This window comes from Pinus tabuliformis, chromosome 8 (assembly GCF_031772625.1).
Source record: "Pinus tabuliformis cultivar Carrire ecotype Pingquan chromosome 8, CPIR1, whole genome shotgun sequence".
Classification (NCBI taxonomy): Eukaryota; Viridiplantae; Streptophyta; class Pinopsida; order Pinales; family Pinaceae; genus Pinus; species Pinus tabuliformis.
The window spans coordinates 527031121-527049803 of NC_142294.1; the positions used below are offsets into that span (position 1 = coordinate 527031121).

Sequence of the window (18683 nt, forward strand, 5' to 3'; positions counted from 1 at the left end):
CCCTCAGAGCCAGTACCTTCACTCAAAGCTTAACAGCTTGAAGGTTGATCCTTAGAACACAAATGGCAAAGCCAAGGAAGAAAGCCTCCAATCCTCCTAAGGATATCTCTTCCTCAACCATGAAAACTGAAGACAATCAAATTGAGAAAGTTCCAGTCTTCAATGAAAACTTTGATGTATGGAAGGTAAGAATGAGAAATTTCTGAATGGTTCGAGGTGTTGGAGTATGGGAATCAGTGATTACTGATAACATGATCGATAGTGAATCCAAGGAGTACGATACAAGAGAAATGAAGACAATTTTGAATGGGCTACCAAATTCTATAAAGGCCAATTTGGAAAATGTTCCTCAACAAAAGATATATGGGACAAACTTCATGACCTTCACTCAAAAGGAAGAGATTAACGGTTTAAAAAAGGAAAATGAGGAACTTAAGAAAAAAGTGCAAGATGGTGACCAGGGCAAGACAAGGAAGGAAGTTGACCTTTTCAAACTTCAAGTACAAGAAAGAGATGAGGAGCTCACCAAACTTAAGGAGGAATTTAATCAAAACAAAAGAAAGCATCATGAAGAAGTCATATTCATGACAAATCAATTGGATAAGGCAAAGAAAAGGGAAGAAACTTTGTCAAGTGACCTTGAACAAAGACTCAAGAACTTGAACAAACTTGAAGCAAAGATTGGTCAATACAAGGAAGAGGTCTCCTCTCCTTGATCTCAACTGGAGGAAGCAAGGAATCAAGCACAAGGAGTTGAGAAGGTGATGGAAGCTTTGACATTCATAGAAGGACAAGTTGATGAAGTAGAAAAGGAGAGAAACACCATGATGTGCCAATTGGAAGAAAATGATGATGACATCACCAAGTTAAGATTAGAAATCACTTCTCTTAAGGCCCAATCATGTGAAGCAACCAAGATGAAGGAAGAAATGGAGATCATTCTATCAAAGAGGGATGAAGAATGCAAGAAAATGAAGGAAGAAATTGTCTTTCTTAAAAAGGAAGTTGACTTGCTGAATAAGAACTTGAAAAGTTCTCAAACCCTAGATGACATCTTAAGTCATCAAAGGTCTCCCCTTGATAAATCAGGTCTTGGCTATGCAGGTGAATCCTCAAGCAAGAATGATAATGCTTCAAACATCAAGGATGTGAGGAAGCCAGAAAGAAATGTTGATGCTCCCAATTCCAGCAAAGGCAAGGAGAAGAGTCACGACAACTATGGAAGAAATCCTACTCCAGGAAGACTTCCAGATGAAGTCAAGAATACAAAAGGTAATGAATATCATCAAAGAATCCAAACGCAAAAATACTTCAGAAGCACATCAAGGAAATCTTCATCTTTGAGGTACCAAAGTATATTTCTTGGTTATTGTTATTCTTGTACAAACTTTTGGCACATGGAAAAAGATTGTAGGGCATATCACAAAGACAAATATAATGGTCCCTGCCAATCTCCTAGAAGCAATTTTGCAAGAAGAAGTCATGATTACTCATTCATAAACAAGATGGAGTGCTTCAATTGCTAAAACTTTGGACATATGGCACGTGATTGTAACTTGAATTGGGTCCCTACACAAGCTAGAATCATGACAACCAAGCCAAAAAGGAAAATTACAAAAATATGGAGAAAGAAGCAAATTGGATCCGAAAGTCACTTGGACACTCTAGCCAACAACACGTGTTGTTGATTTGATGAAGACATCAAGATGTGATATCCCAAGTGTTTGATGATGAGATTCTGCCAAAAGGGAGACCATGCATATAGTTAGGGGGAGCTTGGCATCATTCTTGCAGAAGCTATCCATGAAAGGGCCCTATGAAATCCTTGATGAGTCACTCATGGACAATCATCCTTTGATAGATCATGTCTCGGGAGCAACTCCATTGAAGAACATGATCCCTTACTCATCCGATGGACTATTGTTGAATATTTCTTCCATTTGATCACTAAGCAAGTAATCTTTCTTGAGGTAGAGGAGTTTATGCAGATAGGGGGAGTTGGTTCATCACATGTATACACATCTATCATGGACCTCATCACCAGAAGGAAGAGCATCATGATAGGGGGAGTAATATACCTATGAAGAACTATTATTGATGAAGAAAATATGATGAAGAGAAGCATCTTAATAGGGGGAGTACTTGGGCACCCCATTTGCCATTGATGTCAAAGGGGGAGACCATTGGTCAAGGTTGTCATTGATGCCTTAAACCCTTTCATGATGTTGCCCTAACTACATGACAACCCTGAGCACATTTATGCCCTATATTGGTGATGCATGATCTAAATGCCCATAATACTCTAGAATATGCCTTAGCCCTAACACATTGATGCAAGTCCTAATACTTATGATGCCCTTAAGATACATGAATGGAAGCCTGTGTGTATGAAGCCCTAATCCTAATGAAGAAGTCCTTGCCCTAATGTCCACGAAAAGCATTAGATCATTGATAATGGAGCCTTAAATGAAGATGGCCATGAATACATATTGAAAAGGCACCCTAACCTTGTTGATGCCCATGATACCTTTAAAGGAGCTCTATTCCTAATCAGCTTGATGACCTAATTCTATAAATAAGGAGCCCTAAACATTGGATGCCTAAAACTAAAATCCTAATGGTTGCCATCAATAAAATAATAATGACAGTTTCACAAAAATAATTTTATTGGTGGTAAAATGACCTATTAAAGGATGGGATTGGCATAGGAGTGTAGAGGATTTTTTCCTCTTTCTAATGAGCTATTACACGCCCCCAAATTCCTTACTATTGAAGAGAAATCAATTTTTGAAATCAACATATGTCAAAAATTGTCAAACTGTCCAAGCCTACTTTAGTAGGCTCATAACCCTTAGCAAAGAGACATGTCCCTTCAGAATATGGAAAAACCACTATAAATATAAACCTAAATTCGTCCATTCAAGCTCAAATTTTTTGGTGGAGACAAGGCAAGAGGTAGAGAAGCAATCGCAGCCTAGAAAAGCAAGGAAGACAAGTTTGTGGAATTATTCTTGGGTTAAATAGTCTCCCACTGGTTCGCGCTAGGAGCAGAGAAGTTGCCGTGGCCAAAGTTGCCAATGTCGAAGCTACTGTAGTTGTCGTGGTCAAAGCTACCGTAGTTGCTGTTGTTGAAGTTGCCATAGTTGTTGTGGTCGCAGCTGTCGTAGTTGCCAGGGTTGATGTTGATTTGGGGTAGCATTAGATGTGCTCTAGCCATGAAAATTTGTGGAGAGGCTAAAGCACATGAGATCTCCAAAACCCAGAAATCGTTTTAGAAAATTCCATTTGGATGAGGAGTTATTAAAATAATTAATATTTTTAATGGGTTCCTAAGTCTAAACTTAGGAAAATAAAAATATTAATGGTTATTAATAAGGATAAGGATGAGAAGCTTTTAAGAGACGAGGATCAAGTCTATTTTAATATTAGCAGTTAATTAGGGACTTAATCTCAGCCATTGATTCATCAACAGGAAAAGTATAAGCGAAGACTTGAGGGTCATTAGAGATACACCAGTAGATACTCAGTGTCCCAAGGAAAATCGATTTTCTCAGAGAGGAAGAAAAATAGATTTCAGAGGGAGAGTTGCAGGGGGGAGGAAGAGGGGGTGACTAGCAGCAATCAGGTTGCTCAGGATGCAGGAGCTCTGAGAGACAGCACAGAAGGAGACGCAGTGGATGATGCAGTGAAAGACGGAGTAGCGTAAAGCCAAGCAAGATGGCGCAGTTAAGGAAGGAAGTCCTCTAGGGTGTCAAAAAGTCTCAGAGAAAGGTCTCAGGTGTTTTCTCCCAGAGTCTATGTAAAATCTTTTTGTAAAAGCAATTTTTGCTGAAGATTAATAAAAACCCTCCTCTACTGCAACGGTTTTCTCGCATTAGGTTTTTTCGTGGACAATTGTCCAAAAATAACTCTGTTAATGTGTCTGATTTTTGTGCATATATTTGTTTCTGTATAATGGTGTGATATCTGCAGTAGAATTTATTTTATTATTTACTGAAGGGATTCCATAAATAACGTATTGAGAAATAAGTAGGTAAAATAAATCAGTTGCTGCAATAATAGAATTTCTGTTTAGAAATTTTCACATGGTATCAGAGCAAAGATTTAAAGACAGGAAGGGAACATTAGTGATGGGTCAAGGGCATGATGCAAAGGCATCCACGTCAGGAGACTCGTGTAGATTTTTCGAAGAATGCACAAGAGATAGAAATTTCGATTTCTCTATGCTGGCTTCCGGATTGGAAGAAGAAGTTTCTTGCGTAGCAAACTCTGCATCGTCAGGGGTATGGTATATAGACAGTGGAGCCTCCTGACATATGATAGGAATCCGAGAATGTTTCTCTGATTATCAGGAGGAAAGAATGAATTTTCAAATCACCATGGTGAATAAGGCAAAGTGTACTCCAGTAGGGAAGGGTACTATAGTTTTTCAAACAGAAACAGGAGAGTGGTTCCGAGCTACCTATCTACTGCATGTGCTAGGACTGGGGATGAGCTTACTTTCTGCTTCTCAACTTCAAAGCAAGGGCTATGACGTTTTATTCATTAAGGAGAAAGTATACGTCAAACACTCGAGTTGGAAAAAGAAGGTGCAGATCAGAATCAGAAGTAACAGGTTGTACAGGTTGCAGCTAGAATCACCAATGGCACTGATAGGCAGTAATGGAGACAAGGATTTGAATGAATTATGGCACAGAAGGATGGGACATTTGCACCATGGGGCTCTGAGAATACTTAGGAAAACTGTAAAAGGAGTTCCAGATCTTAGTACGGAATGAGATGATGTTTGCAGAGGGTGTGCTCTAGGCAAGTATGCCAAAGCAACGTTTCCTAGAAGTAGCAATAGGGCCAAGAGTGTACTAGGATTGATACACTCAGATATCTGCTGACCTATGTCCATAAAAGCTCTTAGTGGTGCCAAATACTTTGTCGCCATACTTCGTCACCTTTGTCGATGACCACTCTAGGAAGACCTGGATTTATTTTCTGAGAAACAAGGATGAGGTTTTCGATCGATTCAAATAGTTCAAGGCTCTAGTGGAGAATCTAACAGGAAACAAAGTAAAAATGTTGCACTCAGACAATGGTGGAGAGTATGTCGATGAGGACTTCACCGATTTTTGCGCTAGGGAGGGCATCAGAAGAGAGCGAACAACTCCCCAAAATTCCTGTGGGCAGAAGCATGCATCACAACTGTCTATGTCCAAAATAGAACTCATAGGGCATTGGGCAAGATTACTCCAGAGCAGGTCTTCACCAGGAAGACACCTGAAGTCAGTCATTTCAAGATATTTGGGAGTATAGCATATTGTCGTATACCCGAGGAGAAGAGGAAGAAGTTAGATCAAACTGCTGAGAAAGGATATCTTGTGGGATATAGCGAGAATGCTAAGGCATATAGAATCTATCTTCCAAGGAGTAGGAAGGTAGTAGTTCGGTGAGATGTGAAGTTCATGGAGAATAGGGCCTTCAGAAAATATCGAGAAATGCCTTCCGAGGAGCAGACAAAAGATGAGCTGTTGGTCAAACTACTTCAACCAGCGGAAGCCAGAAATTCTCCCTCAGAACAGGAGGAATCATAGGAAGAGGAAGAGCTAACAGATATACCCACTACCAGAGGAAGAACAAGCTAGGAACTCCGACAGGTTCTACAAGATGCAAAAGATTTCATTGGTGCACCTAGGAACAGTAAAAGGGAGCGAAGACAACTAGACAAATATTAGGCCTTAGTAGCCCAGGTTGGGGAACCTTCTAGTTTTCAGGAGGCCGTTCAACATCAAGTTTGGATGGATGCGATGGTAGAGGAATACAACTCTATAATGGTGAATGATTTCTGGGAAGTTGTACCTAGGCCTCAGAATAGATCAGTGGTAGGTTCGAGATGGATCTACGCGATCAAATACGCTGCAGATGGCAGTGTGGAAAAATACAAAGCCAGGTTTGTGGCTAAGTGGTATGCTTCGGAGGAAGGAATAGACTACGAAGAGACTTTCGCCCCAGTAACCAGGTATACATCTATTAGAACCATGATATCTCTTGCAGCACAGATGGGGTGGGAGATTCATCAGATGGATGTCAAAACGACATTCTTGAATGGGGTGATAGAAGAGGAAGTATACATTGAACAACTAGAAGGCTTTGAGACACATGAGAAGAAATCTCATGTATGCAGATTGAAGAAAGCCTTGTATGGGCTCAAACAGGCACCTAGAGCATGGTATGGTCGAATTGATGGCTACTTGCAGAAGATGGGGTTCATCAAGAGTGATGTAGATCCCAATCTCTACTATCTGGATGTAGAGAAAGAGCCTCTAGTCCTAGTATTATATGTGGATGATTTCTTTCTTATAGGATCATCCAGGCTCATCGAGGACTGCAAGAAGAATCTAGCCACAAAATTCGACATGAAGGATTTGGGACAAATGCATTATTTCCTAGGGTTCGAAGTTTGGTAGCAGAAGGGTGAGATATTCCTTGGACAAGGGAGATATGCTACAGAAATTCTGAAGAGATTCAGGATGCAGGACTATAGGCCTATGGCTACTCCAATGATCACCAGCTGGAAGAAAATTGATGCATCAAAAGACAAAGATGTTGATCCCACCTTATACAGGCAGCTCATAGGGTCTCTGATGTATTTGGTCAATACCAGGCCAACCATCTGTTACGCTGTCAACACCCTCAGTCAGTTCATGGTGGAACCGAAGAGGGCGCATTGGGCAACAACCAAACATGTTCTCAGATATATACAGGGAACAATTGAGTATGGACTCTTGTACACCAGAAGTAATGATATTAGACTGAGTGGGTTTATTGATGCAGATTGGGCTGGAAGTTCAGTAGATCGAAAAAGTACCTCTGGGTATTGTTTCAACATTGGATCAGGGATGATCTCCTGATGCAGTAGGAAACATAAATCCATAGCTGTGAGCTCAGCTGAAGCAGAATATATGGCCGCTAGCACAACTTCGTGCAAAGCCATATGGCTTAGAAAATTTCTTGTGAACCTATTCAGAAGAAGGATGGAGGTGACCAGGATCATGTGTGATAATCAGAGTTGCATCAAGCTCTCTAAGAATCTAGTATTTCATGATCGGTCGAAGCACATTGATATTCGGTGTCACTTTGTTAAAGACTATGTCCAACGAGGAGTTGTATAGTTGAGGTACACTCCTACAGGAGAAGTAGCGGATATCCTTACCAAGGCCCTTGGAAGAACCAAGTTCGTTTATTTCAGGGAGAAGATGGGGATGATAAAGAATCCATTTCAGTATCAGAAATGGATAAGTGTCAGGTGTTGCAGTGCAACGGTTAGTAGTGCTATGGGCAGCATGATGTAGAATTTGAGAGAGAGTTGCAGTGTAGATGCAGTGTTGGGAGAAAGGATCAGCAGTAGCACGGATGCAGAGGGAGCCGCAGTACAGATCTAGCAGTGGCAGTGGCAGAAGCCATGGGTAGCAATATAGGAGGAAGCAGTGCAGAGGATGTTGGGAAATAGGCCAAGCATCAACACAGGTACCAGTGCCGGATGATCAGGGTTATGTTCAATGGTGGAGCATTAGTAGAGCACATTCCTCGCTAAGAGGGAGTGTCGATTTGGGGTAGCATCGGATGTGCTCTAGCCATGAAAATTTGTGGAGGCTAAAGCACATGAGATCTCCAAAACCTATAAATCGTTTTGGAAAATTCCATCCGGATGAGGAATTATTAAAATAATTAATATTTTTAATGGGTTCCTAAGTCTAAACTTAGGAAAATAAAAATATTAATGGGTATTAATAAGGATAAGGATGAGAAGCTTCTAAGAGACGAGGATCACATCTATTTTGATCTTAGCCGTTGATTAGGGACTTAATCTCGGCCATTGTTCATCAACAGGAAAAGTATAAGAGAAGACTTGAGGGTCATTGGAGATACACCAGCAGATACTCGGTATCTCAAGGAAAATCGATTTTCTCAAAGAGGAAGAAAAATCGATTTCAGAGGGAGAGTTGCAGGGTGGAGGAATAGGGGGTGACTAGTAGCAGTCAGGAAGCTTAGAAAGGGTGACGCAGGAGCTCTGAGAGATAGTGCAGAGGGAGAGTAGGTCAGGGACGCAGCAGATGACGTAGTGAAGGACGGAGCAGCGTAGAGCCAAGAAGGATGATGTAGTTAAGGAAGGAAGTCCTCCAGGGTGTCAGAAAGTCTCAAAGAAAGGTCTCAGGTGTTTTCTCCCAGTGTCTATGTAAAATCTTTTTGTAAAAGCGATTGTTGCTGAGATCAATAAAAACCCTCCTCTGCTGCACCGGTTTTCCCGCATTGGGTTTTTCCGGGGACAATTGTCCAAAAATAACGTGTTAATGTGTCTGATTCTTGTGCATATATTTGTTTATGTATAATGGTGTGATATCTGCAGTAGAATTTATTTTAATATTTACTGAAGGGATTTCATAAATAACTTATTGAGAAATAAGTAGGTAAAATAAATCAGTTGCTGCAGTAATAGAATTTCTATTTAGAAATTTTCACAGCTGAAGCTACCATGGTCGAAGTTGCCATAGTTGTCGTGGTTGAAGCTGTCACAGTTGCCATAGTTGATGCTATTGTAGTTGTCGTGGTCGATGCTGTCGTAGTTGTCGTAGTTTCCATGGTTGAAGCTATCGTGGTCGAAGCTGACGTAGTTGCCGTGGTTGAAGTTGTTGTGGTCGAAGTTGTCATGGTCGAAGTGTTGATTTTTTGGGATTGGACAAATAGAGTTTGTTGAAGTCTTCTCTTGAGAACATAATAGGGCAGAGTTGGAGAACTTTGTGAAGCAACATATTGAAGATTTGTGGAGATCATTGAAGATCATGATGCATTGAAGCCATAATGAGGTAACCTTGGAGATTTTGTTTGGGTGACATGAAGAGCAGTGGTGATACCTTCTAAGAAAACAAGGTTGTCATTAATGACGTGACCTGGAGACTAAGGGAAGGCATAGCTGAATATTGACAAGGCTTGTTGAAGAAGACATAGGAGTCGTGAAGTATAACCAAATACATCTTGATGAAGTAAAATAAGGGTTGAAGCCCAAGAGGTTGGAGCCTCGAAAAGACAAGGTTGGTGCCTTGGAGGATAGGGTTGGAGCCCTAGAGGATCGGAGTCCTCAAGAAACCAGGTTGGAGCTTGAACCAAATATAGGGTTGGAGCCCTTGAGGTTGGTGCCTCAAAATTGACAAGGTTGGAGCCATGGAAGTCTAGGTTGGTGCTTGGCAAATACAGGTTGGAGCCTGGGAGATTGAAGATCAGTGTCTTCATCTAGGGTTGGAGCCCTATATATGTTGTACTTGATTTATTGTAAAGAAGAAATTAATAAAAGCATTTATTCTTATTGTTCATTTTGTGTTCTAAATATAAGTGAGCTAACTGGTAAAAGTAACAATTGAAAAGAAATATTGATTCACCCCCCCTCTCAGTATTTCCAACAAGTAGTGCCCCTCCTATAACCCTAAGGCCTCACGAGAGGTCCCATTGGACTAGGGCTAAAGATTAACCCCATGGTAAGGTGAGAACAAATTTATAGTCAAGCTCGGTTAATCTTCCATCACCCCTTTATCCATGCTAAAGTCCAAAACAAAGGGTAAACACCTAGTTGCAAAATAATCAGAGTACCGTTTGAATAGCAGCCCACCTTTATCCCAGAGGAAATGCCCAATGGCGAGAAATATGTGGCTATTGCAAATGGTGGAGACATGTGACATGTCATCATCAAGGAGTGAATGTCGAGGGCTGCTAGCCTATGTCACAGGGTTAGCTAATTTTGAACCTTCGTGTTCGAAATCCAGTGAACTTAAAAAAAATATGAAATTCGTTCAAATTCACGTGAGAAATTCACTGTCATTTCTATGCAATAAAGGGTCAAAGGGTAAAAATCTTTTAACTCTAGTTTTTTTCCCATTTTTCCCTACCTCCTTGGTCAACATGTGAATCGCTTGCCAAAAACGAACAATTATCTCCCGTCTCGACTGCTACTAACTTTGACATGTGCATTGCTTTTCCTCCTAGGTCCTAACAGACTACTAAATAACAAAAGCATTATTGTATTTATTCCTTTCCATCTCAATAGGAAAGGAAATGGTGATAGCGATGGGTAGAAGCTGTTTGGTTTGTGATAACATGATGGTGGTTGTTTTGCGTGTGTGAGTAGTGCTTCCTCCTGTGACGCTGGGATGGTGTTTGTTACGCATGAGTGAGTATTCCTTCCCCCTTCCATTGATAATTAGATAAGATAGCCATAGGTCTTAGGTACATGATAATATACATTGTCTTAAATATTATTATAGCATGTTATAAAGTTTTTTATATATTATGTAATTTAAAGTCTTTATGTAATATGTGTGGGGACACTTAATAAGTTATATATTTAATGAACATATATATATATATATATATATATTAATTTATTGAGAAGAAGGAGAAGAAGAAGAAATTATTTTAACGTCCACAAGGCTAAAGATGGCCTATGGGACAGATTGTTTCTCCATCTGGCTCTTGTATTCGGTCCTTTTCCTGTGAAGTCTCACAATAAATGCTCCCAGCTTCTCGACAAACCCCTCGCTGAATAGATTATCCCAAGAGCTAGCTGCTAGAATATCTGCATAACTTCCCTGCTGTCTTTGAAGGCCTGGCATTCTAAAATGAAATGTTGTTCTGTTTCCACTTTTGCAAAAAATACATACTCTTTCCTCCCACACTTCTTTTGGCCTTTTCTAGTGCCCTGTTTCACAATGGAGTTGATGAGAATTAGTCCTTAATTAAGCAATAAGAATTTTGGCTCTCCAAGAAATATTGACCCCTATGTACACTTTTTGTTGATGATTATGAGTGGGATTAAACTCTTCAATATAGTACTTTTTCTTTCTCCCTAGCTCCTTCTCCCAAGTACGTTTGTGGAACTTATCCATAACAAAAGCTTTTATCTCTTTACTGTTTATGGGACACATGCTCAAGCAAATACCCCATTTACTAAACCATTTGTTATTTTGCCGCATCCAAGTCTTCTTTCTTTTGCACAATATGTCATTAAACACAACCTTAGGCCATCTTCCCTCTTCCATTTGCTCAATTTTTTTTAAATACCTTATGACTCGCACCATAGCAATTGCTTCAATAGGAGCAACCCCTGTTTCACTTAACAAGATAGCATAAGGAACTGCACTTTTAATTTTGAATTTGTTTGTAATCAAACGCTTCTGAATTTTCTCAATTTGTTTCCATTGCATGTCGGATGTACTACTGGCCCACAATTCACAACAATAGAGAATCACTAGAATCACTAAAAGCCCAAAAAGAGTTAGAGTGGTTTTCTAGTCCTATAACTTTGCCTCTCTATGCCTATTTTGAAAAGCATAAAATGCTTTCCAACCCCCCAAAACTCTTTTCTTTCTACAGCCATTCCAACTTAGATTTCTATTGAAGTCAATTCTGAGGTATTTGTAATCGCAACTTTTTCCAGAATGCTGCCTTCAAAGTAGAACTTATGCTGGTTATGTTTTCTTTTGTTAGAGAAAACCACTACTTTCGTTTTGTTAATATTGACTTGCATCCCCACCCTTCTACAAAAATGCTCAAGAGAAAGTAAGTGCTCTTGCAAACCAAGAGTAGATTTAGCAATCATAATAAGGTCATCTGCGTCATATATAATTATAAATTAATGATTTTTTTATAAATAAATTTTATATGTAAAATATTACTATTAATTAATAGATGTTAAAAAGTTTAATATATTTATGTATAATATATATTTGTGTATAATATAAAGTATTATATATTAAAAATGTTTTGGTATAGGTAATAAATTTTCTATTTAATAAATTAATAATATAGATCAGTGTTGAAAATATCGGTATCGGAAAAATATTGACGAGGGTCCAGAAAACATCTTATCGGCAATATTGGCGAAAATATCGGAAAATATCGGCAAGCATAAAAAATGCATAATATATTCATTTTTTTCTTCAGATTTTTAAACATATAAAGCAATAACAACATGAAATAAACACATTGGCACATAAATATGAAGAAAGCATTGAAATATATGATGTCAAATAGAAATGATACATCAAAGGCGATACCAAATCCTGCTAATCCCTGATAATTGTCCAATCAAGGACTTAAATGTGGAGAACCAATACAAAATAACATCACATATATAAAAGTATGTCATTATCATGAGTTATATGTAGAAAAACAAATAAAACTAGCAGCTATCTATCTAAAATCACTGCCCTCTTCCCCTTTTACGGGAAAACATGATGGGCTGTCTGCCAGGCCTAGCCCTAGTAGTAGAAGGCCCTGGCCCTGCCTCTTCACCTAATGTCAAATAATGAGTGCTAGGTATGGAGCTGTGCTCTCCTATATCTATAGCAAATGGTGTTGATGCTGATGCTCCCACAGTGTCCTCCTCCTCCTCCTCCTCCTGCTCTTCCTCCTCCTCCTCCTCTTGCTGCCCCTGTTCTAATGGATCATCTGGCTCTAACCATGAAGGTGACTCCTCCAAGATGGGCTCCTCAAACTCCACCCTCAACTGAGATAATACATCAATATTGTCTAAGGAAATGGCATCTGGATCCACTGTGCTTCTATTTGCCTCACTTGAAGTTGAATATTGTATTGCACATACACTACATCATTGAGGCATGCGAAATCTTGACACTTGAAGGGCATAAATTAAAAATTAAAAATTACAATAAGTGTAATTGCTCAATTGAAGGCTAGAGCTCAAAGTTATACCTGTTGCACTTTTTGCGTGTTTTTCTCAAATACAATCCAATTGCGCTCACACCCTGAAGAGCTACATGTTTGACTCAAGATTCTTATGGCCAATTTCTGCAAATTTGGTGCCCTTGCACCATAGCTTCGCCACCAAATATTTACAACAAAATAAAGAAATAAAAAATTCAAAAACTTAAAACATAATTAAACTTTCAAATAAAAGTTACATAATTGAATTTTAAAAAACTAGAATTATAAGTAAGGAAATTCTAAATTGAAAATTCTAATTTCTAATGAGTGATGACTTGTCACTTACGTGGCATGAAGAGGGTCCTTTCCCTAGTAGCATCATCAATGCCAAATAGGCCAACACAATCCCAATAAAAATGTATCTCACGATTGATTTTGCAACAAAGCTCAAGATCAGGGACCATCCTATGAATACAGGAATGGAGCCTTTCCATCACCTTGCCATCAAAATCAAAGCCGCATTTGTATGAAAATGCGAAAGAGTGTTGCTGCATGAATGGGTCGATGAAGCATCCCTGTCCACCGACTATCAATCACATCGCATAACATCATATGCCTATCAAGGCCAACAAAACCCTTGTCTGCATAATAAGAACGAATGGCCTCCTTGGCCCTATTCATGGCCTCATACAAATAAGCCATTGCAGGGTTCTCCCCATCTACCAATCTCAGAACCTTTACTATGGGTTCACTAACTGAGCATGCTTCTTCTACTCCATGCCAAAACGTGTCAGAGTACACCATTTTTGCAATGGCTCTCCCATCATGTCTCCTGTTGTATCTACAATTACGCTTGTCATCAGACATAAACATTTGCTTCAACTAGAACTGACATTGAAACAAAGACTGAAGAGTAATAAAGTTTATGGCAAAACGTGTGATCGCAGGATGCCGCAACTCCTTGTTTCTAGTGAACCTCCTTATGAGGCTAAGAACAAAAGCATGGTTATAAATAAACTTGGGGATGCTCCTAGCCATATTAGCCACTTCCTTGATGAAGGAGAGTTTCCCCATATTCTCAAGCAACAAATCGAGACAATGAGTTGCACACGAAGTCCAGAACAATGTGCGATGCCTCTCCATAAGCATCTTGCTGGCAGACACATAATTAGCTGCATTGTCTATTATGACTTGCACCAGATTTTGCACAACAATCTCCCAAATGAACCCATCTAACAACTCACATATCATTGCTGCATCTTTGATATGTTCTGATGCATCCACTGATTTAATAAACATGGTACCTTTAGGACAATGTACCAAGAAATTTAGAAGGGTCTTACCCTTCCTATCTGTCCAACCATCAGACATCACTGTGCATCGAGAAACTTCCCATGTTTTTTTTCAACTCCGCCAATCTAGAGTTGATGTCCTGCTTTTTTGCTTGAAGAATTGGCCCCCGCAACTCCTCATATGTAGCACTTTTGTACCTTGGGCCCACAATAGCAATAGCATCACACATTAGCTACCAAAATGGATTGGTTTTGGTGATGCTGAGAGGCAAGTCGCTCCAGAAAAGACACCTCCCCATGATTCTATCTGCTTCTTTTTTTAACAATTGATTTTATGCCAGGTTGTGCTCCATGTCCTGTTTGTGGAACAAAAATAATGATCTCGCACTAGCAGTAGCAAGTGATGTTGTGGAGCCCCTCCCACTACCCTTAGCATCAAAATCAGAAGAAGATATCCTAAAAGATCTACCGACACGTTCAACTTTGCTTCTTTCTGTCTCTTCCTTCTTTATGTCTTTTTCATCAATTGCCTCAAGAGCTTTTTGTATAAGCTCTAGACTAGAAACTGCACAAATGCCAACATCATGTCTAGTGAGTCTAGCCAGATGGTATTTCAATCACGTAACCCCTCCCGTCATCCTGATCCCACACAATTTGCATGATAGATATGCCCGATTTGTCTCACCATCAGGCTCCCCATACTCCCAAAATAGGTCCAAGGCTTTTGGCATATTTGAATTTTATAGTGAGCTAACTCAAACCTAGGGCACGAAAAAAAATGGAATTAATAAGTAATAACCACCCCATTTTACAAAATATTTTTTTTGCTACATTATTTGCAATGTGAATTCAATGAAAAATCATAAATGACAATAAAAGGGTGCATTTGAAAGTTAAAAAAAAAATGGAGTTTGCTGTCCAAATATGGAGAAAACCCTTGCACTTGCTCATGGGCATGAAAATCCTAGCAAATGGAAAAAACAACAAGCAAAATGTTTGTAGGAAAATAGGCAAGCAAGAATAACCCTAAAACTATCAAAAAATTCATTAACATAGGGGTTTATTTGAACATACCTGTTAATGGAAGAAATGAAGATTGTCTCACTGTTCTTCAATCTTTGATCAACAAAATATTCATTGTTGGTGGCGATAATGGCTATTCAACCCTCGAATCCTCCTTGGCAGTAAGCACAATGCTCTCTCCTTTCTTCTCCAGCAATTAGAAAACAAAATGAGTGAAAAAAAAATCGGCCTTTTCTAGCCGCGGCGGCGAAATTTTTTTTTTAGCCCAGCGATATTTTGCATCGTAGCGCGATATTTTCCCAAGATATCGCCAATATTTCGGAAATATTGCGATATTTTCGGGGAGACAAAATATCACGATATTTCCTCGGCGATATCTCGTCTCCCCAAAAATATCGCGATATTTCCGAATATCGGCGATATTGTCATCACTGATATAGATGATATATATGATTCATATGGTTGTTGAATTTGAATCCAAACTGAACTATGTGACATTGATGTTGGCTAGAAAAATTCTCCTATGGCGTTTATCCATTTTGGTGGGTAACAGTAATGATATAAAATCTGATTTTATTTTTGCACGTAACTTTGAGCCACTATAGCTTTATGCTTGCTAGCATTTTATTTATTGTATCCAAGATGAATTAAAGGTAGATTAAATTCTTCCCCCTCTTTGATCTTTGTATCACAGTAGCGGTGGAACTGGCAATGATAAATCTTTTAGGTTGTACAGAGAATGTGATTCTTGTACTTTAGAAGGGCCTGATAATAGCCCCAGTAAAGGAGACACAAAATTTAGTGACTATTAAGAATTATTTCAGACTTCACGTTGATCAAAAATTTTATGATGCTCCCATGCTAATTGTTAGTTTTAAACTATTTTGCATCTTCTAAACAATTATGTAATGGCTAGATAAATCTCTTTGTACGGGAACTCGCGGATTTGAGAATAAAAATTTATCTTTTAAACAGATTTCCCTACTCTCATTTCAGAGCCTTCTCTTCAAGGGTTTGGGTCTGTATAACTTAATTTGCATGCTTCATAATTAATTCTCTTTGTTTATAACTTTATACAGTGATATGTAGTTTAATGGTAAGTTTCATTGGGTGAAACCAATCTCATTGAGTATATGGGCTGCTATGATCTCAGTTCAAGGAGTAGATTCCCCTTATCCATGAGTCTCGGCTCTTGCTAAATCATAAGATCTGGTATATCTGGCTTGCAGGTTGCTAGATATACTCATGGTGTTTATAAGGTAGCCACAAGGGTTGATCCTGGGCATCCCTAAGATTAATCCAAAGAATTACCAATTCACCATGGTTTAAATTTTTTTTTAATTCTCTTTGTTTGAAAGAACGAGTGAGGATCTATGAAATATGTTTGTATATCTGGCAAGGAAGACTTTCTGACACTAGACAGCTGTGCGATTGTTGCTATTATAAATATTTCATATTCCAAAATATAGAGAAATTAACATTGATCTTATTGAATAGTTTTTAATGTAGCCAAGTATTACATTGAATTTTCTCTTTCCATGTTTAGTTAGATTTCTGTTAAAGCCTGACGAGAACACTCTGTGCACTTGTCTATGAATAACTCTTATTATTGGAAATTTCGTATGCTGCAGATGTGGAAGGTATCCACCAGAGGTGAAAAGTGCTGTTCCAGTTGAGGGGAGGTTTGAGCATATTGTCCTTTCACTGAATACTACATCTGACCATGGAATCATTTGGATTGAGAGAGAGGCGCGGAAAGCTTTGAATGTAAGTAGAACGTTTTCCATAGATTTTTTTTCACACTATTCCAACTTTCATTATTAGTTGTATATATATTGAAATCCATTGGTGTAAAACTTATTAATTGCTATGGGGAAGGGTTTAACATTAGGAGGGGCTGGAATTTTATCTGGTTTCACAGGGTACCAGGTAGTTATTAAGTTCTTTTTCTTGAATGGTAAGTCACTCATGAAACAAAATTTCAAGAGGGCATCCAAGATTTTACTTAGTTCTTGCTATTCAGGCTTATCGGTTTATGCCAGTAGGATAAATAGTTCTTAGCTTCTGAGCTATCCTAGCTCTAATATGAATAGTTGACTTTTAATTACCTGAACCGGTGAGCAAACCAGTTGCTGTCCTGTTTGGGATTTGCAGTCTGGACTACAACAAATTATTAGATGAACCTAGTGTCTAATTTCTTAAATTAGAACAAAATACAACTTGACTGCGTCTGAATTGATTTCTGATGCAGATTACATTAATCTCAATGAACAAAATAGCAAATACTTACCTTAATTATTAGCAAGGGAAGCAGCAGCGGGAAGGCATGTAATCTATTTGTTAATATAAGATGTTTTTTTCAGTAAAGAACAGGAAAGCGGCAGCAAGTGAACATAGATGCCATATATTTAGATTTACAGAATAAGAAAATATATAGTAATACCAAATGCATGCCATTGGGAAAAATACGTGATTTAGGGATAATGCAACCAATATAGTGCTTGGAAGAAAGATGATCAGTATCACAGCAAGGAGATAGAAAGGGATTTGAAAATGTGCATATAGTCAGTCCCCTATCCAGGTATTTTAAGTTATAGTTTTTTTTCCAGAAACCAGTTCCCACTTCAAGTAATGAAAATACATCTTCATGCAATCACATTGATCTTTATCCTTAGCAGACAAGGTTTATCAAAATGTGTTTCATTCTAGACAATCTTATTACAGCTTAGGAAAGTCTTGGATGAGCAAGAGAGTCCACCAACAAGTTTTTTTTTTGAAAAATAGATTATATTTACAAACAGCTGTGCAAAATGTAGAAGGATATATAAAATGGACATCACAGCTCTTCCTCAAAGCTACTAAAATAAAATCATAATAATTTGTTGGATCCAAAGAATGTACATATTTGATCAACAACACCCTTAGCCAAGTGCTGATGGGTACCTCATTCCTCCACATAGAACAAAAGGTAGATGACAGGCTCACCCCATGATCAAAAGGCAACTTACACCTGATTTTCCATAGAATGAATAAGGCTGGGATTTGCAAGAAATGCCATATCCCAGAGAACACAGTACAAACTAAAGAGCGGAAATCTCCAAACAATGCAGAATGACAATGAATCCTGCCCTGAAGAAACAATGAACACTGATTCTCAAGATAACTCTAGCAAGATTTGGCGGACTAACATTAACATAAAATATGCTGGACTGTCTCCAAGTGATGGAAAATAAGACAAAAGCCATCTGAAAGTCCATTCTTGGCCAACCAGGCCTCAGATGGAATCCCCTAGTAGGCTACTAACCAAGCAAAATCTTTTAGCTTATAAGAAAGCCGAATATACCAAACTATGTGAAGTCTATGCACCCATCTATTCTTTGAATCATTGGGCACATAGCATGCACTAAGGAATGTGAAATTTTTTGAATTTACACATCAAAAATCCTACTGCAATCACTGGTTTATCATCTCCTATTTGTTTGTACATTCAACAAGTTATTTAATTATTTAAACAACGATGAAAACACTATTGCAGACTACACATGCATACAGATCATGAACTGAAAATAGAACAAGGCAAATACACAAGGGACACGGTTATTTTTGGACAAACATCCCCAGAAAAACCGAATGCAGGAAAACTGGTGCAGCAGCTTTGAGGATTTT

The 18683-nt window shown here is 38.6% G+C and overlaps 1 protein-coding gene across 1 annotated transcript in view; it reads left to right on the forward strand.

The window, feature by feature from the left end:
• Positions 1–18683, forward strand: part of LOC149236475 (uncharacterized) — a 289290-nt gene that overhangs the window by 248417 nt on the left and 22190 nt on the right. Inside the window, exon 4 of the mRNA XM_089372397.1 lies at positions 16649–16784. Within this exon, the coding sequence (XP_089228523.1) occupies positions 16649–16784 (136 nt within the window). The remainder of the gene's footprint in view (positions 1–16648; positions 16785–18683) is intronic.